At 44.1% G+C, this 26,154-nt stretch overlaps 1 protein-coding gene across 1 annotated transcript in view; it reads right to left on the bottom strand.

Annotated features, from left to right (window-relative positions):
- The window catches only part of LOC144504734 (interphotoreceptor matrix proteoglycan 1-like), a 287,982-nt gene that overhangs the window by 127,348 nt on the left and 134,480 nt on the right, over positions 1-26,154 (bottom strand). The window contains exon 5 of the mRNA XM_078230478.1: positions 6,121-6,348. Coding sequence (XP_078086604.1) covers positions 6,121-6,348 — 228 coding nt within the window. The remainder of the gene's footprint in view (positions 1-6,120; positions 6,349-26,154) is intronic.

The following is a 26,154-nucleotide window of genomic DNA, read 5'->3' as shown; positions in this document are numbered from 1 at the left end:
TACCACGGGATAGTTTAGAGAGGAATAGGGAGAGGGAAGGTTTGAATTCATGGCTGAGGGGATGGTGCAGGAGGGAGAGGTTCAGGTACTTAAGCAATTGGGGCTCGTACTGGGGAAGGTGTGACCTCTATGAGAAGGATGGTCTACACCTTAATCAGAAGGGGACCAATATCCTGGGGGGTAAATTTGCTAAGGCCATGCAGGGAGGTTTAAACTGATTCGGGGGGGGGGAGGGATCCTGAGTAGTGGGGCTGAAAGTGAGGGATGCATGGATGGGGACTGCAATGCACGGCATTGCAGAGGTGGGGTGGAGCAGGGTTTGAAATGTGTATACTTCAATGCCAGGAGTATTCGCAATAAAGTGGGTGAACTTGCAGCGTGGATCAGTACCTGGGACTTCGATGTTGTGGCTATTTCAGAGACATGGATAGAGCAGGGGCAGGAATGGATGCTGCAGGTCCCGGGGTTCAAATGTTTTAGTCGAAGTAGGGAAGGAGGTAGAAGAGGGGGAGGGGTAGCATTATTGGTCAGAGATTGTATCACAGTGTCAGAGAGGAGGTTTGATGAGGACTTATCTGTTGAGGTAGTATGGGCGGAGATTAGAAATAGGAGAGGAGAGGTCACCCTGTTGGGAGTCTTTTATAGACCTCCTAAAAGTTCTAGAGAGGTTGAGGAAAGGATTGCGGAGTCAATCCTGCTTAGGAGTGAAAGTAATAGGGCAATTGTTATGGGGGATTTTAACTTGACTAATATTGACTGGAATTGTTATAGCTCTAGCTCGTTAGAGGGGTCAGTTTTTGTTCAAAGCGTGCAGGAAGGTTTTTTGACTCAGTATGTAGACAGGCCAACTAGAGGTGAGGCTATATTGGATCTGGTGCTGGGAAATGAGCCAGACCAGGTGCTAGACTTGGAAGTTGGTGTGCATTTTGGTGATAGTGACCACAATTCGGTTACGTTCACCTTAGTGATGGAAAGGGATAGGCATGAACCTCGGGCCAGTGGTTTTAGCTGGGGGAAGGGTAATTATGAGGCTATTAGGAGAGAATTAGGAAACATAGGTTGGACTAGGAGATTACAGGGACTGGGAACGTCCGACATGTGGAGTTTTTTCAAGGAGCAGCTACTGCGAGTCTGTGATAGGTATGTCCCTGTCAGGCAAGGAGGAATTGGTAGGGCTAGGGAACCGTGGTGCACCAAAAAAGTTTCTTTGTTGGTTAAAAAGAAAAAGGAGGCTTATGTTCGGATGAGACGTGAGCACTCGGGTAGTGCACTAGAAAGCTTTAGATTGGCTAAGAGGGAGTTGAAGAGCGAGCTTAGAAGGGCTAAAAGGGGACATGAGAAGACTTTGGCGGATAGGGTTAAAGAGAATCCTAAGGCGTTCTATAGGTATGTCAAGAACAGAAGGTTGGTTAGGGCAAGTTTAGGGCCAGTTATAGATGGCAGAGGGAAGTTATGTGTGGAACCGGAGGAGATTGGTGAAGCATTGAACCAATATTTCTCTTCGGTGTTCACGCAAGGGGACATGAATATAGCTGAGGAGGACACTGGGTTGCAGGGGAGTAGAATAGACAGTATTACAGTTGATAAGGAGGATGTGCAGGATATTCTGGAGGGTCTGAAAATAGATAAATCCCCTGGTCCGGATGGGATTTATCCAAGGATTCTCTGGGAGGCAAGAGAAGTGATTGCAGAGCCTCTGGCTCTGATCTTCAGGTCGTCGTTGGCCTCTGGTATAGTACCAGAAGATTGGAGGTTAGCGAATGTTGTCCCATTGTTTAAGAAGAGGAACAGAGACTTCCCCGGGAATTATAGACCGGTGAGTCTCACTTCTGTTGTCGGCAAGATGTTGGAAAAAATTATAAGGGATAGGATTTATAGTTATTTGGAGAGTAATGAATTGATAGGTGATAGTCAGCATGGTTTTGTGGCAGGTAGGTCGTGCCTTACTAACCTTATTGAGTTTTTTGAGAAAGTGACCAAGGAGGTGGATGGGGGCAAGGCAGTGGACGTGGTATATATGGATTTTAGTAAGGCGTTTGATAAGGTTCACCATGGTAGGCTTCTGCAGAAAATGCAGATGTATGGGATTGGGGGTGATCTAGGAAATTGGATCAGGAATTGGCTAGCGGATAGGAAACAGAGGGTGGTGGTTGATAGTAAATATTCATCATGGAGTGCGGTTACAAGTGGTGTACCTCAGGGATCTGTTTTGGGGCCACTGCTGTTTGTAATATTTATTAATGATCTGGATGAGGGTATAGTTGGGTGGATTAGCAAATTTGCTGATGACACCAAAGTCGGTGGTGTGGTAGACAGTGAGGAAGGGTGTCGTAGTTTGCAGGAAGACTTAGACAGGTTGCAAAGTTGGGCCGAGAGGTGGCGGATGGAGTTTAATGCGGAGAAGTGTGAGGTAATTCACTTTGGTAGGAATAACAGATGTGTTGAGTATAGGGCTAACGGGAGGACTTTGAATAGTGTGGAGCAGAGGGATCTAGGTGTATGTGTGCATAGATCCCTGAAAGTTGGGAATCAAGTAGATAAGGTTGTTAAGAAGGCATATGGTGTCTTGGCGTTTATTGGTAGGGGGATTGAATTTAGGAGTCGTAGCGTTATGTTGCAACTGTACACAACTCTGGTGCGGCCGCACTTGGAGTACTGTGTGCAGTTCTGGTCCCCACATTACAGGAAGGATGTGGAGGCTTTGGAGAGGGTGCAGAGGAGGTTTACCAGGATGTTGCCTGGTATGGAGGGGAGATCCTATGAGGAGAGGCTGAGGGATTTGGGATTGTTTTCGCTGGAAAGGCGGCGGCTAAGAGGGGATCTTATTGAAACATATAAGATGATTAGAGGTTTAGATAGGGTGGATAGTGATAGCCTTTTTCCTCTGATGGAGAAATCCAGCACGAGGGGGCATGGCTTTAAATTGAGGGGGGGTAGTTATAGAACCGATGTCAGGGGTAGGTTCTTTACCCAGAGGGTGGTGAGGGATTGGAATGCCCTGCCAGCATCAGTTGTAAATGCGCCTAGTTTGGGGGTGTTTAAGAGATCCGTAGATAGGTTCATGGACGAAAAGAAATTGGTTTAGGTTGGAGGGTCACAGTTTTTTTTATTTTTTTAACTGGTCGGTGCAACATCGTGGGCCGAAGGGCCTGTTCTGCGCTGTAATGTTCTATGTTCTATGTTCTATTCCTCATACGACAAGCTCTTCATTCCAGGGATCATTCTCGTAAACCTCCTCTGGACCCTTTCCAAGGTCCAGCACATCCTTCCTTAGATACAGGGCCCAAAATACAAACTGCTCACAATACTCCACAATATCAGAGCCTTATACAGCCTCAGAAGTACATCCCTGCTCTTGTATTCTAGCCCTCTCGATATGAATGCTAACATTGCATTTGCCTTCCTAAGTGCCAGCTGAACCTGCACGTTAACCTTAAGAGAATCTTGAACTCCCAAGTCCTTCTGTGTTTCTGATTTCCTAAGCATTTCCCCATTTAGAAAATAGTCTATTCCTCCATTCCACCTTCCAAAGTGCATAACCTCTCACTTTTCCACATTGTATTCCATCTGCCACTTCTTTGCCCACTCTCCTAACCTGTCCAAGTCCTTCTGCAGCCCCCCTGCTTCCTCAATATTACCTGTTCCTCTACATATCTTTATATCATCTGTTATCGTTGAATGATGGGAGTGTGATGCAATGAAGTGTCTGAGGCTAATGGTTCAGTCGATGACTATGTGCTACGATCACGGTAACGAACAAGCAACACAAAGTTGCCATGCTGCCTGCATGACATTGAATGTGTAGGGAGTACTTGCACATTGCAACTGAGGTACCCTTTTAAATCATAGAATCCGTACAGTGCAGATAGAGGCCATTCAGCCCATCAAGTCTGCACCGACAACAATCCCACCCTGGCTCTATCTCTGTAATCCCATACATTTACCCTGCTAATCTCCCTGACAATAAGGGGCAATTTATCATGGCCAATATACCTAACCTGCACATCTTTGGAGTGTGGGAGGAAACCGGAGCACCTGGAGGAAACTCACGCAGACACGGGGAGAATGTGCAAACTTCTCAGAGACAGTCATCCGTGGCTGGAATTGAACCCGAGTCCCTGGCGCTGTGAGGCAGCAGTGCTAATCACGGTGCCAACGTACCACCATTTCTGGAGGGGCTGTTCAATTTAGCCCCCACTGTATCCACCACAACAGCTATGAATTAATCAGTGCAATGGTGAACCTAAACTGGGTGTTGCATTTTTGAGTTATTGTCCTTGTGAGGAATTTTGGGCTTAGTTTGTTTAAGCTGCTGTTATCAAGTTAAATTTGGTTCGAGGGGTTTATTTCCAACACACTCAACAGATCTAGGCCAAAATAAGCAAAATACTGCAGATGTTGGAATCTGAAACAAGAACACGGGATGCTGGGAAAACTCAGCAGAGCTGCCAGCATCTGTCAACAATATGGAGGCTGTTGTTTAGGCAAAATTACTTGGAACATTATACACCTTGGAACTGTATTTTATGCATTCTATATTGGTTTGAGATAATTATTTTAATCATCGAAACCATAGAGGAGAACCGTGGAACAGTCCAGAAGTAGATCTTTTGGCTCATTGGGGCTGCACTGGTGTCTATAACAGTCTGAATTGAGTATAACAGGACACCTGGCTAAATATGCAGTTCTAGTTATCACAGTCTCCACACCTTGGACGTGTGAACTCCCTCACTTAAGTTGGTAGTTTTTATCGTATCATCTGTAAACTTACTAACTACACCTTCTACATTCATCTCCGAATCATTAATGTATATAACAAACAGCAAGGGTCCCAGCACTGACCCTTGTGGTACACCGCTGGTCACAGGTTTCCAATCATAAAAGCCCTTCCACCATCACCTTTTACCTCCTATTAACAAGGCAATTTAGGATCCAATTTGCCTTGGATCCCATTGGCTTTAACTTCTGGACCTGCTTTCCATGTGAGGCCTTGTCAAAGGTCCTATTGACATCCGTGTAAACCACATCAACTACATTACCCTCATCAAAGTATTTAGTTACCGTTTCAATAAACTCAATTAAATTAGTTAGACAATGAAGGAGGTTAGTATTCATACTAAGAATCATATTCACTGAAAGGGTTAAAAGATTCAGTTCAACAGAAAAATCATATACACTGCTAGCAGTAAGTACCTAAGGGCTCAAACTGGAGGCTGTTAATTCTCAGGCAGAAACATCGCAGGTGTCAACCCTCATGCACTGTAAACAATTCAATTTGTTCAGACAACCAAATGGCCTCAAGATAACATGGGGAGGCAACACTGTTGATCACTTTAACATCAGGGTTGTTTACCTATCAAACCTCCCTAGCCTAGGAGAATTCATCAAGTACCAGGGCTCTTGGACGTGGGAATGATAATTAATATCTACAAGTCAGATACAAGTTGTTACTTTAAGGACCAGGTAGTATATTCAAGCCTTTACACTAATTGTATATTTATAATCAAGTAGATGTACACGTGCTGTAATTGGTTAGGAGTATCCGTACCTTAAGCATGGTGTGAACCTAATCAATAGTTGTGAGTGAACATAGATAACTTTTATACAAACATACACCTCTGATTAATATATGCTAATGACTTGTAATTAAATCTGGAAGTATATTTGTTTGTGTAATTCTGTACCCAGTGCTCTGGACTGCGCCACCAGCTGGCATGCTGGAACCCTTGCTAGAACTTGTAATAAAGGCCAATTTTAAAACTCTGAAATTCTTTGTCTGGTCACTTGAGCGGAACAAGGTCTGTAATCAGCTGACCATCACAGCACCACAACAGACAGGATCTCCCGCCAACAAATCTGTGCTGACTATCCCTGGTCAATTCCTGCCTTTCCAAGTGTTGATTACTCCTGTCCCTCAGAATTTTTACAATAATTTCCCTATCTTAGTCTGACTAGTGTGTACTTACCTGGCTTTCAGCTGCCCTTCTTGAATAATGTGACACAGTTAAAGGGGAAATAAGTTCCAGAGCTTTTTGTTGCCAGGTACACATTTACCGGTAAGCAATCCAACCTCAGACTAACTTCATACAAAGTGGTTAAACATCAAAGTAAACAGCTTACCCTTTAACTTGTAATATGCTAGGTGACTGGCCATGATCTGCCTCATAGACTCCGTGGTACAAATTTTAACTCCATTTGGGAAGAAGGTTGACCTTTTTGCCCTGTGCTTGGTTGTCCAGTTGACTATCCTTCCAATGGCTGAGGTTTGTTGGCTCTTCATTGCATTCAGAGATTCAGAAGCTCCAGGGTTGCTTTTCTTCTCCCTAACATTCTCCACTGCAACACCATCTACAAATATCAAAGGAAACAAATGGCCCAATTATTACAAATTATTTTCTTGCCACACAGTTTCTGTCGGAAAGCCTTTATAAGATATTTCTTTACTGTTTTCTAAATTCCAGCTGACTGAATCGTGAAGTCATTCGGAACAGCCAGTGGCCATTCGGCCAATCATTCCTGTGCCAGCCCTCTGAAGAGTCCTCCAATTGGTTCGGCTCCCTGTGATCCTGTAAATATTTCCTTTGCAAATAAATATCCCCTTCCGAATGTTACTGAGTTACCATCATCCTTTCAGACAGTGGATTCCGATCAGAACTATTAAGTCAGCAAATCTTCGGAAAGGCCACATCAAGTGGAAATCTAAATCACATATCAGCCTAATATAATAAAAATAAAATACTGAGCAATTCTAAACCAGCAATGGTGGGAAAAAAAACCTGTCAGGACTAAGTGACAAAAATAGAGTTGAGCAAATTGTCAACTAAATCTCAAGTCAGGTACCATCCCATTAATTCTAAATGAGACCAGAGGAGTCCCTGGGGATAAAAGAAGAAAGTTGACAAACAGTAACAACTTATATTTATAAAGAGCTTTTAACAAAATAAAATGTCCCAGGACGATTCAACTTAAGCTGCACAGCCCGGAAGTGCAGGAGAAAAAGAAAGCAAAATAGACTGTTTTCATATGTCCTCAACCTTGATGCCAATATACTTCACCCTTCGGAAAGAACAAAGGAAAATATTTCTCATTTGAGATAAATCATGTCACACAGAGTATCCGTACCTCAAAAAATATTACAACTCCCAACTGTCATACAGAAAGGACAAATTGTTAGGGTTGGCTCAGCTAACCACTTAAGCTACCAAATATACGATTGACAAAATGTAAGCAAGTAATAAAGGAGCGATAAGGAATGGAAGTCCAGCTGAAACCTATATGATTATATTCTTCCATGATTTTCAAAATTACCATTCACTAAACAGGTATCACAAAATACATCCATTAAATGACTTGAAGCATTTTCTTTAGTATGTTCATCTATACTTTCGTCATCCATGCAGAGGCAACAAAAAATGGTGCCGGGGCATGGCCATCTGAAGAGTCGGTGGGGAATACATCTCCACTGTCTTCGAGAGCCCCGGGTTATGCTCTAACAAGCATTGATTGACATCTGTCCTTCAGTGAGGAGAAAGTCCCATCTTGGAGATCTGCCGGCCAATCACATTGAGTGCCAGCTCTCCAGTTCCTCTAGCAATAGCGCTGCAGTGGCCGGAAGAGGCACTGCAAGGAGCTACCAGAGCAAAAGTCTGGGAACCAGAGGACCAGTAAGTGTCAGATGTTCCAGGGTGGGGAGCGGAGGGAAGACCTGGGGATCACGAGGGGGCACAATTGAGTTCTCAGGAGTTTGCCGCGTGGGAAGGGAGGTCTGGAAATCGCTGGCCTTAAGGGGAGGGCAACTCCATTCAGAAAGGGGCTAACCACTGTGCCACTGTGCTCTCCAGTTATGCTCTAACAATCATAGAGTCATAGGGTCATAGAGGTTTACAACATGGAAACAGGTCCTTCAGCCCAACAGGCCCAACTTGTCCATGCCGCCCATTTTTTAAACCCCTAAACTAATCCCAATTGCCCGCATTTGGCCCATATCCCTCTAAACCCATTTTACCCATGTAACTGTCTAAATGCTTTTTAAAAGCCAAAGTTGTACCCACCTGTACTACTACCTCTGGCAGCTTGTTCCAGACACTCAAAGAACAAAGAACAGTACAGCACAGGAAACAGGCCCTTCGGCCCTCCAAGCCTGTGCCGCTCCTTGGTCCAACTAGTCCAATCGTTTGTATCCCTCCATTCCCAGGCTGCTCATGTGACTATCCAGGTAAGTCTTAAACGATGTCAGCGTGCCTGCCTCCACCACCTTACTTGGCAACGCATTCCAGGCCCCCACCACCCTCTGTGTAAAAAACATCCCTCTGATATCTGAGTTATACTTCGCCCCTCTCACCTTGAGCCCGTGACCCCTCGTGATCGTCACCTCCGACCTGGGAAAAAGCTTCCCACTGTTCACCCTATCTATACCCTTCATAATCTTGTACACCTCTATTATTTCTCCCCTCATTCTCCGTCTTTCCAGGGAGAACAACCCCAGTTTAGCCAATCTCTCCTCATAGCTAAGACCCTCCATTCCAGGCAACATCCTGGTAAACCTTCTCTGCACTCTCTCTAACGCCTCCACGTCCTTCTGGTAGTGCGGCGACCAGAACTGGACGCAGTACTTCAAATGTGGCCTAACCAGCGTTCTTTACAGCTGCATCATCAGACTCCAGCTTTTATACTCTATACCCCATCCTATAAAGGCAAGCATACCATATGCCTTCTTCACCACCTTCTCCACCTGTGTTGCCACCTTCAAGGATTTGTGGACTTGCACACCTAGGTCCCTCTGTGTTTCTATACTCCTGATGACTCTGCCATTTATTGTATAACTCCTCCCTACATTATTTCTTCCAAAATGCATCACTTCGCATTTATCCGGATTAAACTCCATCTGCCACCTCTCCGCCCAATTTTCCAGCCTATCTATATCCTGCTGTATTGCCCGACAATGCTCTTCGCTATCCGCAATTCCAGCCATCTTCGTGTCATCCGCAAACTTGCTGATTACACCAGTTACACCTTCTTCCAAATCATTTATATATATCACAAATAGCAGAGGCCCCAGTACAGAGCCCTGCGGAACACCACTGGTGTTTAACCTGGTGTTGTGAGACTTCTTACTGTGAACACCACTGGACACAGACCTCCAGCCGGAAAAAGACCCTTCGACCACTACCCTCTGTCTCCTATGGCCAAGCCAGTTCTCCACCCATCTAGCCACTTCTCCTTGTATCCCATGAGCCTTAACCTTCTTAGCCAACCTGCCATGTGGGACTTTGTCAAATGCCTTACTGAAATCCATATAGATGACACCCACGGCCCTTCCTTCATCAACCGTTTTTGTCGCTTCCTCAAAAAACTCCACCAAATTTGTAAGGCACGACCTCCCTCTTACAAAACCATGCTGTCTGTCACTAATGAGATTGTTCCGTTCTAAATGCACATACATCCTGTCTCTAAGAATCCTCTCCAACAACTTCCCTACCACGGACGTCAAGCTCACCGGCCTATAATTTCCTGGGTTATCCCTGCTACCCTTCTTAAACAATGGGACCACATTCGCTATCCTCCAATCCTCAGGGACCTCACCCGTGTCCAAAGAAGCGACAAAGATCTCCGTCAGAGGCCCAGCAATTTCATCTCTCGTCTCCCTGAGCAGTCGAGGATAGATGCCATCAGGCCCTGGGGCTTTGTCAGTTTTAATGTTCCCTAAAAAACCTAAGACTTCCTCTCTTGTAATGGAGATTTTCTCTAACGGGTCAACACCTCCCTCCAAGACACTCCCGGTTAACACGCCCCTCTCCTTCGTGAATACCGATGCAAAGTATTCATTTAGGATCTCCCCTATTCCCTTGGGTTCTAAGCATAATTCCCCTCCTTTGTCCCTGAGAGGTCCGATTTTCTCCCTGACAACTCTTTTGTTCCTAACGTATGAATAGAATGCCTTAGGATCCTCCTTAATCTTGCCTGCCAAGAACATCTCGTGACCTCTTTTTGCCCTTCTAACTCCCCGTTTGAGTTCTTTCCTACTCTCTCTGTATTCCTCCAGAGCTCCATCTGTTTTCAGTTGCCTGGACTTAACGTACGCCTCCCTTTTCATTTTAATCAGATCCTCAATTTCCCTGGTTATCCACAGCTCTCGAATCCTACCTTTCCTATCTTTCCTTTTTACAGGCACATGCCTATCCTGCAGCCTTATCAATAGTTCCTTAAAAGACTCCCACATGCCAGACTCGGACTTACCCTCGAACATCCTCTCCCAATCAACATCCACCAATTCCTGCCTAATCCGGCTATAGTTAGCCTTCCCCCAATTTAGCACCCTGCCCGTAGACTCACCACCCTCTGAGTAAAGAAATTGCCCCTCAGAACCCTTTTGTATCTCTCGCCTCTCACCTTAAACCTATGCCCTCTAGTTTTAGACTCCCCTACCTTTGGGAAAAGATATTAACAATCTAGCCGATCTGTGCCCCCCATTATTTTATAGACCTCTATAAGATTACCTTTAAGCCTCTATGCTCCAGAGAAAAAAGTCCCAGTCCATCAAGCCTCTCCTTATAACTCAAACCACCAAGTCCCAGTAGCATCCTAGTAAATCTTTTCTGCATTCTTTCTAGTTTAATAATATCCTTTCTATAATAGGGTGACCAGAACTGTACACAGTATTCCAAGTGTGGCTTTATCAATGTCTTGTACAACTTCAACAAGACATCCCAACTCCTGTATTCAATGTTCTGATCAATGAAACCAAGCATACCAAATGCCTTCTTCACCACTCTGTCCACCTGTGACTCCACTTTCAAGGAGCTATGCACCTGTCCCCCTAGATCTCTTTATTCTACAACTCTCCCCAACACCCTACAATTAACTGAATTGGTCCTGCCCTGGTTCGATCAACCAAAATGCATCACCTCGCATTTGTCTAAATTAAACTCCATCTGCCATTTGTCAGCCCACTGGCCCAATTGATCAAGATCCAATTGCAATCCTAGATAACCTTCTTCACTGTCCACTATGCCACCAATCTTGGTGTCATCTGCAAACTTACCAACCATGCCTCCTAAATTCTCATCCAAATCATTAATATAAATGACAAATAACAGTCGGCCCAGCACCGATCCCTGAGGCGCACCGCTGCTCACAGGCCTCCAGGTTGAAAAACAACCCTCTACAACCACCCTTTGTCTTCTGTCATCAAGCCAATTTTGTATCCATTTGGCTACCTCATCCTGGATCCTTTGAGATTTAACCTTATGCAACAACCTACCACGCAGTACCTTGTCAAAGGCCTTGCTAAAGTCCATATAGACATCATCAATTGCACTGCCCTCATCTACCTTCTTGGTTACCCCTTCAAGAAACTCAATCAAATTTGTGAGACATGATTTACTACTCACAAAGCCATGCTGTTTGTCCGTATATCAGTCCTTGCGTCTCTAAATGCCTGTAGATCCTGTCTCTCAGAATACCTTCTAACAACTTACCCATCATAGATGTATCATTGTGCTCTAACAATCAACGCTTGTTAGAGCGTAACTCGGGGCTCTTGAAGAGAGATGATGGAGGAGTGTCAGCACTCCCTGCACCCTCCACCCCCCCACCCCCCTTCTGATCGACTTTTCTGGGTTACCTTCTTCACTGCCCCTCTCAGCCTCCCCCAAGCTGTCATCCATCCACCAGCCTAAAAACTGAGGCTGGTCAGGAAAGGGCCCTTTAATTGGCCACTTTAGAGACCTCAAGTGGGGAAAGGGTGGACTTCTTGTCCAAGGCCCTACCCGTCCCTGCGTTAAATCACTGTGAGGCTGGGGAAGGTGGGATCTGGAGGGAATCTCATTCCTGCAATCTCACACTTCCCCCTCAACCTCAGAATGTGCGGAGAGTGAGAGGGAGGGGAAGGGGGAGTGGTGGAGGTGTAAAATTCTGGCATCCATTTCTAATTTTATAAGCATACACACAATTATACATTCTGAAAAAAGGTGATTGAGTTTTCGACGATGTTTTTGTTCTTTCCAGATAGTTCTGTGAACATAGCAACAACAATCACTCTCATTAATAACCCCTCATTCTCTGTGAACCAGAGTGTTCCCTTTCTATCATTATACCTAAGTAGTGTAGTCTGTTTCGCAATCAGCGTTCCTGTATTCAGTTTACTGGATATATCAGTGAAACAACTTGTATTCTCCTCAGCTTTGGAAAGGTACTCTCAGACCCTGGCTTTACTTGCAAACTAAATTTAAAATATATTCATTCATACTAAAAGATTAAAGATTATCTCCTCTGGTTGGAGAGACAGTGATGATCTGCATCAATATTGTCGTTGACAGTGAGGACTGAGTTGGGAGAATATTTTTAGTTCACAGACATTTATTTTATTGAAGGATGGATTGCATTGCAAACATCATTGCGGCAGAGGAACTAAATGTGGCAGGAGGCTGGAGATTATAGCAGTGGGGTTCATTTTGGATTGTTTTAGGTAATAAAGAGCCAGTATAAACTAGATGGGCTGAATCTACTCCCCAGTGCCAAGGGAAATTTATAAGATTCCACAGGTAAGCAGCAGCAACACATTCACAGAGATAAATAGTAATTGTTCCTTACTCAGATGTCGAAAATGTGTCTGTGTTCAACTCAAAGTGTCACAAGTAGGCTTACATTAACACTGCAATGAAGTTACTGTGAAAATCCCCTAGTTGCCACACTCCGGCACTTGTTCGGGTACCCTGAGGGAGAATTTAGCATGGCCAATGCACCTAACTGCATGACCTTTGGACTGTGGGAGGAAATCAGAGCACCCGGAGGAAGTCTATGCAGATACATGGAGAATGTGCAAACACCATACAGTGACCCAAGCTGGGAATCGAACCCGGGTCCCTGGCGCTGTGAGCCAGCAGTGCTAACCACTGTGCCACCGTGCCACCCCACTCGCTCAACTATAGAGTGATAGACTCACTGGACTATAACTTTAGGTGAGGAATATGTCTTAACTTCCCATTTAGCCAATGATCTCAGAAAGAGGTACCAAAACACAACCATCGTCTTGGAGGTACAACGTTGGACATCCATTTAAGTTTGACCAGAACAAAAGAAATTATAATATAAAATAAAGGCTATTAATACAAAGGAAACTATGATGTTTTCAAAACAGCATGGGGTAAACTCTGGATTTCATCAATCAAAAACTGGACCTGTTCCTTACCAGTGCTGTGACCTCCTTTTACAAGCGGGAGATATCTAGTAACATTACTCAGGGCCAGCTAAGCCTCTTTGACCAGGTTTGATCACCACAGTGGGTTGAAGAGGAATTTTCCAGATTGCCTCTCCTTAATTTTTACCAGTTTTTTTGCCTCTCATGTAGATTAGACGTGGGTATGAAGTATCTGTAGGGAGGCACGAGATATCTCAATGATGTGCGATGCAGTGAATGGGCTTTTAGCTTCTGTCTGCCATCGTTTGGGACAGACGAGAAAGTTCATAGTCTAAAGCTGTTGAACTCCATGTTGAGTCCAAAAGGCTGTAAACAGAAGATGAGGTGTTGTTTTTAGAGTTTTCATTGGGCTTCACTGGAGCACTGCAGTAGCCAAGGATGGACATGTGGGCATAAGAGTAAGATGCTGAGTTAAAGCAAGCGACAGGAAGGTTCGGGTCATGCTAGCAGACTGAGCGAAGGTGTTCCGCAGAGCGGTCACCCAGTCTGTGTTTAATCTCCCCAATGTAGAGGAGACCACATTGGAAGCAGAATATAGTAGACCAAATTGAAGGTGACTTTGCTTTCACTGAGCACTGAACATTTGTTCACCTTTTAATGCATTCTGCTATCTTACCTTTATGCCACTATCAGCACTTTCTTTAGCTTTTAATGCCACTGTTAACACTCCATTTGTCTTGTGTCCATGACATCTTTGTCAATCTCTCCTTAGCACCCACCTATCCTGGACCTTTGATTCTGCTACACCTTCTCCACCCCCTCTCCAACCATATCATCCATCACATCCCCACTCCTCTTCAGCTCTGAAGAAGTCATACATACTCAAAATGTTAACTTATTTCTCTCTCTACAGATACTGCCAGACCTTCTGTGTTTATACAGCATTTTCTGTTTTTATCCTTAAATACCAAGTCTAGATCATTAATATTTCAGAAAGAGAAAGGGTCACAACACTAACCCCTGGGGAACTCCATATCAAGCTTTCCTCAAATCTGAAAAACTACTATACTACTCTGTTTTCTGTCACTCAGCCAATTTCTTAGCCAAGTGCCTACTTTACCTTTTATTCCATGAGTTATAATTTTGCTCACAAGTCTGTCGTGTGGCACTGTATCAAATGCCTTCTGAAAATCCATATACACCACATCAACAACGTTGCCCATATCAATCATCTCTGTTAGCTCCACTAAAACTCTAGCAAGTTAGGTAAACATGATTTTCCCTTCATGGATCTATCCTGGCTTTCCTTAATTACCCTGCACTTGTCTCAGTGAATCTTGATTTTATCCCAAACTACAGTTTTCAGAGGTTTCTCTACCATTGAAGTCAAACTGACTGGTCTGTAGTTGCCAGCATTATCCTTGCACACCTTTTGAAACAAGGTTGTAATATTAGAGTCCTCTGGCACCACCCTGTGTCTAAGGAAGACTGAAAGATTATCACTAATGTCTCTACAATTTCCACTCACTTCCCTCAGTACCCTTCAATGCTTCACATCCGGTCCCAGTGCTTTATTTAGTTTAAATAAACATAGCCGTTCTACCACCTTCTCCTCTCAATGGTAAATTGTTCTAGTGTGCCAGTCACCTCCTATCTCATCTCACCTGGGTAGCATCCTCTTCCTTTGTAAAGACAGATACAAAGTACAGATTTAATAATTCCACTATTTCTCCTGCCTCTATGTGCAAGTTTCCTTTTTCATCCCTAATTGGCCTTACTCTTTCTTTCACCACCCTTTTATTATTTACATGCTTATAAAAGATAGGCGCGTATATTATATTTGCTGCCAGTCTCTTTTCATGCTCCCTCCTTGCTTTTCTCATTAACTTTCTCACTTCCTCTGTGGTCCTTCTATACTCAGCCTGATTCCCCATTGTATTTTCTACATTTCTGTCATATGAGCACTTCTTCCCTTTCATCTTCACCTCTATCTCTCTTGTCATCCAGGGTGCTCTACATTCATTTGTCCTGTCTTTCCCCTTTAAGGAAATATACCTTGACGTTGCCTGTAATTCTATCTCTTCGAAGGCAGCTCATTGTTCAGCCACCATCTTTTCTGCTAACATTTGATTCTAACTCACTCGACTCAGATGGATGCATTCTCATCCCATCAAAGTTGTCTTTTCCCTAGTTAGTTATACCCGCTCTGGATTGTTCCTTGTCCTCTTCCATGGCCAATCTGAACCTCCCACTGATATTTGATCCAACTCATTCCCCAGAACCAGGTTCAACAATGCCTGCCCTCTTATTGGACTGGTAACATACTGTGGCAGAAAATTATCTTGAACACACTCCCGGAGCTCTTGCCCTGTTGTCCCCTCGCACTATTCCTATTCCAGTCTATATTTGGATAATTGAAGTCCCTCATTATAATTACTCTATAATTCTTGCATCTCTCTGAAATTTCTTTGCAACTTTATTTCTCTACATCAGTTCCACCGATCAATATTACTGCATCTTTTTCATTCCTTACCTCTATTCAGAGAGTTTCTATCCTTGGCCCCCTCTGGAACATCCTCCTTCTCCAGTACTGTTATACCATCTTTAGGCAATATTACCACTCTTCCACCCCCACCCCCACTTTTTCTTCCTTCCCTGCTCTCTTATGTAATTCCTAGTTCTGTCCCTCTTGGAGCCAGGCTGCCAATAAATGTGAGGTTATCCACTTTGGTCGCAATAATAGGCAGACAGATTATTATTAGATGGATGTAAATTGAGAGGGGTAGATACTCAGCGAGACCTTGGTGTCCTCATGCATTAGTCATGAACGTAAGTGTGCAGGTATAGCAGACAGTAAAGAAGACAAATGGTATGTTGGCCTTAATAGCGAGAGGATTTGAGTATAGGAATAGGGATGTTTTACTGCAATTGGTGGGGCATTGGTGAGGCCACATCTGGAGTATTGTGTGCAGTTTTGGTGTTCTTATCTGAGGAAGGATGTCCTTGCTATAGAGGGAGTACAGCGAAGGTTTACCAGGCTGATTCCTGGGATAGCAGGGCCGTCATATGAGGAAAGACTAAGTCGATTAGGATTACATTCACTGGAGTTTAGAAGAATGAGAGGGGATCTCATAGAAACTTATAAAATTTTAACAGGGTTAGACAGGATAGATTCAGAAAGAATGTTCCCAATGGCGGGGAAATCCAGAATGAGGGGTCATAGTTTGAGGATAAGGGCTAAACCTTTTGGAACTGAGGTGAGGAAAAATGTCTTCACCCAAAGGGTGGTGAATGTGTGGAATTCACCACCACAGAATGTAGTTGAGGCCAAAACGTTGTCTGATTTCAAGAAGAAATTAGATATAGCTCTTGGGGCTAAAGGGTTCAAGGGATATGGAGTTGGGGCAGGTGGGGGGGGGGGATCAGGCTATTGAATTCGAGGATCAGCCATGATCAAAATGAATAGTGGAGCAGGCTCGAAAGGCCGAATGGCCTACTCCTCCTTCTAGTTTCTACGTTTCTATAATCCTTTGTCAACTTGTGCTGGTACTTCACCAATGTTATTAGCCACAGTCCATGCATTCACATAAATGTACATTAATCCTGATTTAGGCTTTTTAACTTTTTCCCTTATTCTAACTTCATCTAATAATTTACCATTATCTACTCTAACCCTATCAAACTCTCCAGGAATTCTATTTATCCTGATACTACTCTGGAGTATCCTCCTTATCAGTTAACACTTCTCTTCTTCCCATTGCCAATTTTTCTCCTCTCCACTCTGAATTTTCTATCCCACTGCCAATCTAACCGAAACCTTCCCCATCAGCAGGAGCAAACGTCTCCACATGGATATTAGTTCCATTCCTGTTACGTTATGACCCATCCTTCTTGTACAGATCCCACCTTCCCCAGAACCAGTCCCAATGCCTCAGAAATCTAAGGCCCTCCCACCTATTCCATTTTTCTAGACATATGTTGAATTGTTCAATTTTCCTATTCTTGTGCTCACTAGCACATGGCACTGGGAGTATTCCTGAGATTACTGATTTTGAGGCCCTGCTTTTTAATTGCTTTCCTAACGCCATAAAACCATTTTCATGACCTCATCCTTTTCCTACCTGTGTCATTGGTACCAGGATGAACCATGACCTCTGATTGTTCGCCCTCTCTTTATAGAATGCCCTGAAGCTGCTGTGTGACATCCTTGATCCTGGCTCTAGGGAGGCAACACATCATCTTGATGTCTCATCTATGGCTGCAGAAATGCTGTCTGTTCCCCAGAAATGCCTGTCTGCTCTCCTAACTGTGGAACCCTGTACCACTATAACAGTTCCAATCTTCCCCGCCCCCATCCCCCCATCCTCCATGCAGCTGAGTCACATGTGGTGCCACAGATTGGCTCTTGCTCTGGTCCTCTGAGGAACCATCTTGCTCACCAATATCCAAAATGCAAAGCAATTAGAGAGTGAGTTAGACTCAAGGGATTCCTGCCTGTTCCTCTTAGATACTCTCTGATGGTCACCCATTCCCTCTCTTCCTGTGTGCTGTTTCGCTGCTTCTTCTTTAAATATGCTAGCCACATAATTGTTGTGAATGCACCACAGTGACTCCGGCTACTGCTTGAGTTCCACAACCCAGAGCTCAGGTTTCTGCAGCTGACGACACTTCCTGCAGATGCAGTTATCAAAGGCATTGACTTCCCACATCCTACAGAATGCACATTCCAAATGGCTGAGCTGCACTGGCAGAACTTATAGTTTATATAAAGTGTTTACTATAGTATGGTATAGTTATCTTCACTCACCAATCATCTCCTCAGTGCCGAGTCTAGAAAGGCCTAAACTCACCAACCAGCTTACATTAATTGCCCATTTAATGGCCTCAATTGGCATCAGGATAGAAAGGCCATGCAGAAACCTTCCGGCCCCAGTTTTAATCAGTGCAAAGACAGAAAGCAGGCAACTTCCCTGATCAAATGCCCTCCACCTCCAATCTCACTTCAGGGCAGGGCATTAAATTGAGCCCTTGTTTTTAGATAGATTTCATGACCTTGAAACATCTCAAAATGCATTACTGCTAATGAAGTCACTCTAAAGTATAGGGATGGTTGTGTTTGGTGTCACCATAATTACTGCAAATGTGGCTGCGCACTATGACATCACTGCCAATGATGCTGCAGATAGCTGCCCATGTGAAAGAACAATGCTTTGAATGCCCACCAATCACTGCTTCACTCCTTCACTGCCTTCCTGCTAGCCACCTTGCTTGCTGTCCCACTCACCTCCACTCGCTGTCCCACTTGTTGACCCTCATTCCTCCCTCCCCGGCTCTTGAATTCTCGCTGCCTCACTTGCCTCCCTGCTTACTGCCCCTCTCCCTGAGTGAAGCTGGAGGTGCAGCAGCAATGGGCGCACAGTGATAACATCAGTAGCAGTGACCTCCCGTTCCTGCAGTGGCAGGACATACAACATTTTCTAAAATTTAAAGTGACAAAGCCATTAGCAGTCCAGCTATCATTGTGGAGTGAAACCCCTCCAAGGGAGGCCTCCTGCTCTAGTTGAAGCCAGTCAGGTGGGGAGGGCTTCTAAGCCAGTCTATATACACTGCTATTCCACTATCCCAGGGTCCCTCTGGGCAGCTACATCCTTCCCTGATTCCTCAGGGAGTCTGGAGACCTACTGGAAAATCCAACAATAGGTCTTAATAGGCTTTTAGCAATGTCAATTAGCTACCAGCCGCTTATAGGTGGGTGGTCTTGCTGCATCCTCCAACACCCTTGTGCAAGGTGGCCTGGGGACAAGATGGTGCTGGGAAACTGACACACCAGTCAGTGGTGTGAATTCACAAGCCCGTTCACCTCTGTGCGCACTCATATTGGAGCCTTTGAATACAAGCCCAAAATGACTGTTGCAACGTCTGATACTCAGGGTAGAGGGATTACAGATGGACAGCAGTCTGGATGTTGCAACCTAATAAATCTGTTAGAACATAGTCAGAACAACAAGTAACAGAGAGAAAAAAAAATCATCCAAATAACGTGGAAATTCCTATCTTCTGGATTGCTGCCATTTTAACATGTTACAACACATTTCATTCATTAAAAAAGAAACCGCCACAAAAAATCTTTGTTCGTTCTATTATTGTATGTTATAAATGAGGATAATTAGAATGTTCTTGTACACAATAGAGAATTTTGAAAACAACAAAGAATTAAAAGTGAAACTGTAAACAAGAATCTGTCTCGCTCCATTTGGACAGTAACTGTCCTGCCTTCTGAACCATGACTATTTTTGCGCCTTCAACTTGGACTAAAACCATTACAGAAATGAATGAAATCAGCCTCTGTTTTGACCCCACCAACTGCACCCTGCAAGCAAGTCAGAATAAATTAACGTCTTCTAAGGCCAACAGAAAACCATTGTTTCACTCCATAATGAAGGAAGTTCACAGGTTTGACAGAACAAATTATCTTTTAGCCTAAACAAAATTTAGTGGTGCAAAATTATTTACAGTCTCCAATCAATAATTTGCTCCAATAGAACATCATGGGCCAGTTATAGTGCACGTTAATGCAAATTGGAAGCATTGTTACTTACAAGAATTAAATATTTGCTTAGTGATGCGGTGCTTTATTTAGATACGTTTTGTGAGACCATCTCTCTTGCCATCGGGACTTCATATGGATCATAGGAACAGGGAAAAGGCCATTCAATCCTTCCAGCCTGTTCTGCTGTTCTTGGTTGATCTGTATCTTAAGTCTATTGACCTACCTTGATTCCATATTCATGAATACCCTTTGAATGAGTGCTTGCTGAACAGCCTAACTCTAGGGCAGCGCGGTGGCACTGTTGTTAGCACTGCTGCCTCACAGAGCCAGGGACCTGGGTTCAATTCTGGCCTCAGGTGACTGTGGAGTTTGCACATTGTCTGTGTGGGTTTCCTCTGGGTGCTCGGGTTTCCTCCCACACTCCAAAGGTGTGCAGATTAGGTTAGGCCATGCTAAATTGCCCCTTAGTGTCAGGGAGACTAGCAGGGCAATATGTGGGGTTCTGTGGATAAAGTCTGGGTGGGATAGTTGCCTGTGCACACTTGATGGGCCAAATGGCCTCCTTCTGCACTTTAGGGATTCTAGTTTTAGGGTTATAGCCCCTTGTTCTGGACCCTCCCTCCAAAGGAAATATTTTCTCCCTATCCATCTGAACAAATTCTTTAATCATTTTAAACAACTTGATGAGAGCACCACTTAAATTTTTATATTGCAGGGAATACAAGCCTGGTCATAGAATCATAGAAACCCTACAGTGCAGAAAGAGGCCATTCGGCCCATCGAGTCTGCACTGGCCACAATCGCACCCAGGCCCTACCCCCATATCCCTACATATTTACCCACTAATCCCTCTAATCTACACATCTCAGGACACTAAGGGCAATTTTTAGCATGGCCAATCAACCTAACCCGCACATCTTTGGACTATGGGAGCAAACCGGAGCACCCGGAGGAAACCCACGCAGACACGAGGAGAATGTGCCAACTCCACACAGACAGTGACCCAAGCTTGGAATCGAACCCAGGTCCCTGGAGCTGTGAAGCAGCAGTGCTAACCACTGTGCTACCGTGCCGCTGGTCAATGCAACCTGTCCTCAGAATTTTATCCCTTATTCTCCAAGGCCAATATATCATTATAACTCTATCCGGTGTGAAATAAGCCTGTTAGCAAAGAGGTAAAGCATCACTTGTTGTTTTTACATTTAAACATCTGTACTGGCTGACCAATTGGGAGATAATAGTAGGAAATGTTAGCTAGCACAAAGAAAATTTAGGACAAGCAAAACCAATTTCACCCTTTCAAACCTATCTTTCTGATGACTGAAGTTTCCCAATGTTTCTGCCCCCACTTTGCTAGTGGGCTGATCACATTAAATATTTTTCACTGATATCTGTACAAGATTTACTTTTCACTACTTTCCATTTATACCCTCTCATACTTTCTTCATCATTTTCTTTCCAATCTGCAAAGGTTAAGTTCCTCTATTCTTTCTTCCACCTTTCACATGGTTTTTGATGTCCTTTCTAATGTAAGTGTATCTTTGTTCAGACAATAACCAAAATTGACACAACATATTGACAATTTCAATGTAAAGCCTAAAAATAACTTGTACAGGTTTACAACCTGCTATCATTATTATTAGTTTTCATTGGACAATGCTTTATCCAAACATTGAAAGTGACGTGCCCATTTAATTCTCACATCCTTTTATAGGTCTCTGCATGTTAATTCAATTGCATTCTTCAATTGACCTCTGTGCCATACTTTATAGTTACCTGTGTGGAATCTCATTTATCAGTCTGTCAAGTTCCAGAAGCAATTAAAACCCCATTGTAAAACAATTTGCTGCCCCCTCCCCCCACCCCCACCCCCCACCCCCGTCCTTTGTTACAGCTCTGCTAATGTTTGCGTCATCACCAAATGAGATGTGGATTAAATACGGATTAAAAACATGGGTTAAAGTGCTGACCCCTTGTGGGATTTCCACAATCTAGCACTATACCTCGCCAGTGTAGACTCTGTTTCCTATCTTAAGCAGCCTTTGACCCAAGTCCATTTGCCAAGAATTCCTCTGACTTTCAGTTCAATTGGATAACTTTCTTCCGACATAAAGCAGAGAATGCTGATCCAGCAGCATGTCTGCACAGAGAAACAGAGTTATTGTTTCAGGTTGACCCTTCATCAGAAAGGTCAGTTCTGGTGATAGGTCATCAACCTGGAATGCCAGGGTGAATTTTTGGGTGTGGTGGGGGTGGGGTGGGGTGGGGGGGGGGGGGGGGGCGGCACACAAAGTAGGGTGAGGGCCCACCCCACCAATTTCCCACCCACCTCTGAGCTCACCCCATAGTGTGGGGCAGGGGTGATGGTGGAGGGGATGGGGGTAATAGGCGCTGAAATTGGTGTCCGCCTGGCGTATTTAAATAAAGAATCAAGCGCCAATTGGGTTCGTTAACAAGACAGTTTGCCCTGATAATACATTGTCTATGCCATGAAATGGTTCATGTGAGCGGGAATGGGAAAACCGCATTTTGATAAACTTCTTAAAGGAGAGGGAGGAAGGGAGATACTACCTTCGGGGATTGGGACTGCCTTTGCAGATTGGGGGTGCAGTCCACCTAAGATAACACTCCCCGTTTCTTCCTATCCACTTCTTCCATTAACATACCACCCACTCCCCACTGAACCCTCCCTAACCTGCTCAAACCCTCCCTGCCCGAAACCCCAAACTTACCTGGCTCTGGGATCAGTCAGATTTCTTGTTCATCCCAACAGTGGCCACAGTGCGCTCCTGGCACTGTCGGGACCGATGGAGCTGCTGGCCAATTGGATTGTCTGGCAGCTCCCAAGGGTGGGGCTTACTCCCCAGGGGCTCCCACACTGCCCCATTTCAGCCCACCTGCATCATGTTATGGCTTTGGGGTGGACGGACATAGAGCAGGTCAGCTCCATGCCAACTTTGTTTCTGGAGTGGCGAGAGTGATCTGCCCACTCCCTGACCCCTTGCCACTGTAATATTCTGCCCTTTGTTCCACAGATCCTGCCTAACATGCTGAGTATTTCCAGCATTTTGTTTTGGTTTCTGATTGTCAGCAGTTGCAATCTTTGCTTTTGCATCCAAAACCTTGTCCAAAACCTTCTTCTAAGTATCAAATTCACCTCCTTCGAGTTCTGCATCAGTTCAACAATGTTAGATCCTCATAAAGTTCTTCCAAAGTTTCCTTTGATGCTCTAAGCTGATCCAGGGAGCTTGGCAGTTTCAACTTTCTTTGAACTTATCAAGTTTTTCAGCTATGCCAAAGTCAAAATTCTTTATACAGTATTGGTTACGCAATTAGCAAGTCAATATCCCCCCCATAGTGAGTGGGTCTGTCATGCACTGTTTGGTCATCTTAACATCAATAAGAACTTGCACTCACATTGCCGCTCTAACAGTCAAATGTCCCAAATGGCTTCACAGGAATAGTACGTAGAACATAGAACAGTACAGCACAAGATCAGACCCTTCGGCCCACGATGTTGTGCCGAACATGACACCAAATTAAACTAATCCTTTCTGCTTGCCCTTGGTCCATATCCATCTATTCCTTGCATATTCATGTGCTTATCTAAAAGCCCCTTAAACGTCCCTATCATATCTGCTTGCACCACCAATCCTGGCAGTGTATTCCAGCCACATACCATTCTCTGTGTAAAAAACTTGCCCCTCACATCTCCTTTGAACTTTCCCCCTGTCACCTTAAGTGTATACCCCCTAGTATGAGACATTTCAATTCTGGGAAAAATATTATTTCTGTCAACCCTATCTGTGCCTCTCATAATTATATAGACTTCTATCAGGTCTCCCCTCAGCCTCTGCTGCTCCAGACAAAACAACCCTAGCTTGTCCAGTCTCTCCTTATAGCTCATTCCCTCTAATCCAGGCAGCATCCTGGTAAACCTCTTCTGCACCCTCTCCAAAACTTCCACATCCTTCCTGTATTGTGGCAATCAGAATTGGATGCAATACTCTAAGTGTGGCCTAACCAAAGTTTCATAAAGCTGCAACATGACATCCTGACTCTTGTATTCAATGTCCAACCAATGCCATATGCCTTCTTTACCACCCTATCTACTCCATGGCCACTTTCAGGGAGCTATGGACTTGAATCCCAAGATCCTTCTGTACATCAATGCTGTTCAGTGTCCAGTTATGAACTGTATACTTACCCTTGACATTCCAAAGTGTAGCATCTCATACTTGCCCGGATTAAACTCCACCAATTGATCTACTCCACTCCATGGGTCATTTCTCCACCCATTGATCTATGTCCCGCTGTATCCTTTGACAACCTTCTACACTATCCACTACTCCACCTATCTTTGTGTCGTCTGCAAACTTACTAACCTACCCATCCACGTTTTCGTCTAAGTCATTTATATATATATCACAAACAGTAGAGGCCCCAGTACAGGTTGCTGTGGAACACCACTCGTCACGGACATCCAGCCAGAAAAACACCCTTCCACCACTACTCGCTGACTTCTATGGGCAAGCCAATTCTGAATCCAAGTGGCCAAGTCACCATTGATCCCATGCATCTTTATCTTCTGGATGAGCTTACCATGGGGGACCTTGTCGAAAGCCTAACTAAAATCCATGTAGACAACATCCACTGCTCTACCCTTATCGATCACCTTCATTGCTTCTTCGAAAAATTCAATCAAGTTAGTAAGACATGACCTGCCCTGCACAAAGCTATGCTGACTTTCCCTAATTAGACCATGCTTTCCCAAATGCATGTAAATCCTATCCCTAACAAACTAAATTCGACACTAAGCTATACAAGGAGGTGCCTAAAAGCTTGGTTAAGGGGTTAGATTTTAAGGAGCATGTTAAAAAAAGAGAGAGAGAGTAGGAGAGGTGAAGACATTTTGAGATAATTCTAGAGGTTAGGATCTTGGCTGCCAAAAGGGGGAGTGATGAAAATCAGGGATTAGGCTATCTTGCCTTTGACAAGTTGTTAATAGGAACTTAATTAATGCCTCATTTTAAGGGCCTGCAACAGCATGATTCAATTGGAAATGTTCTTGTAAATACCTGGATTATAGCCAATTCATTAATGCTTTATAAGTGGGAAAGTATTATCCTTGCAGTCAATACATAGAAATGTACTGATTATATACATCACTTGCAATCTGCAGCAGTAAGAAGAGCAGATGGGAGGATGGCAAGATGAAGTGGTATGTTGGAGCACTGATGACTTGTGCCAGGGAATATAAAATTTGGGATTGACCACTTCTCATGCAGAATTCCCATTCCCTTCCCAGCCGTGGGAAGGCTGTCCAAGGGAAGGATTGAATATCAATGGGAAACATAGGACCGTAGGAATTGCTAGAAAAAATGGCCAAGATCTGTGTAGTTTGGCCTTCTACCATCCAGGCTGGTACATGGTACAACAATAAATAATTGCAGTCTGCATCAATTAGTTTATAATGGATTTGGGTACAAGGTGAGGAAAATCCTAGTGGTGGTGAGCTCTGGGAATCCTCGTCACCTATCCCTCTGAATATACAGTATACAATTTCATTCTTATCCATAGAACCTTTTAAAGGAAAATATCTAATTTACATTTGGATAAATCAATGCTCTTTCCAGTGAAAGCTTGCTCACTGAGGGATTGAGTCTGGACTTACTGCAATGTGTCCAGTTCGATTATTTTCTGCACTCTTGTCTTTGTTCTGTAGGTTGCTGGAAGTGTAAGCTGATAACTGCGAAGTGGGGGCAACAGGACTGCTTACAGTTTCTGAATGATTGGACCAACAGTGTATTTCTTTAACCCATGAGATTCAAGCATTGAGAAATAAGTGGAGACATAACCAAAAAGCAGGATGAATTCTAGCCAAATCAGGAACAGTGGGAAAGCTGTGAAAGATTGCATTAAGAGAGACAGAAAACAGACAATGAAGAAATTGGCTATACACTGGAATTCTACCGCCCCACCTGCTATGGAATCGGAACAGGCGAGGGACGGACAATGGGAAAGCCCATTGACCTCGGGTGGGATTTTCCGGTCTCAGGTCGAGAGTAAAGTCCACCCATAAAATCTCCAAAAATGTTTCACTACCGGAAGGATTGAGACTCCATGCTTCTAATTGTTCACTTTATAGGATGCAGAGGTTGATTGGGCAATCATGAACAATTAAGAAAACGTGCCCGCACTATTAATTATGATACTTAATTTCCTGGGGTAAATGTCATGGGCTATTAGTGTGTAGGTGCAGCAACTTCATGAAACTTGTGGAGGTTAAATACGAGATGTCGATTTCGCAATGCTAATTGTGGAACAATGAAAATCTTCTAGCACTTTGTGCTAAGTCGCAATTGCCTCCTTGCCCCAGGTTGCTGGAGAATTTACGCATTAATAACGAAATGCGTCGCTCATGGCTTTTATTTTTCCATCAAATTCCAGCCTCGTATTTCTAGAG

This window comes from Mustelus asterias, chromosome 15, assembly GCF_964213995.1.
Source record: "Mustelus asterias chromosome 15, sMusAst1.hap1.1, whole genome shotgun sequence".
NCBI classification, from domain to species: Eukaryota; Metazoa; Chordata; class Chondrichthyes; order Carcharhiniformes; family Triakidae; genus Mustelus; species Mustelus asterias.
This window is presented reverse-complemented; position numbering and strand designations above follow the sequence as displayed.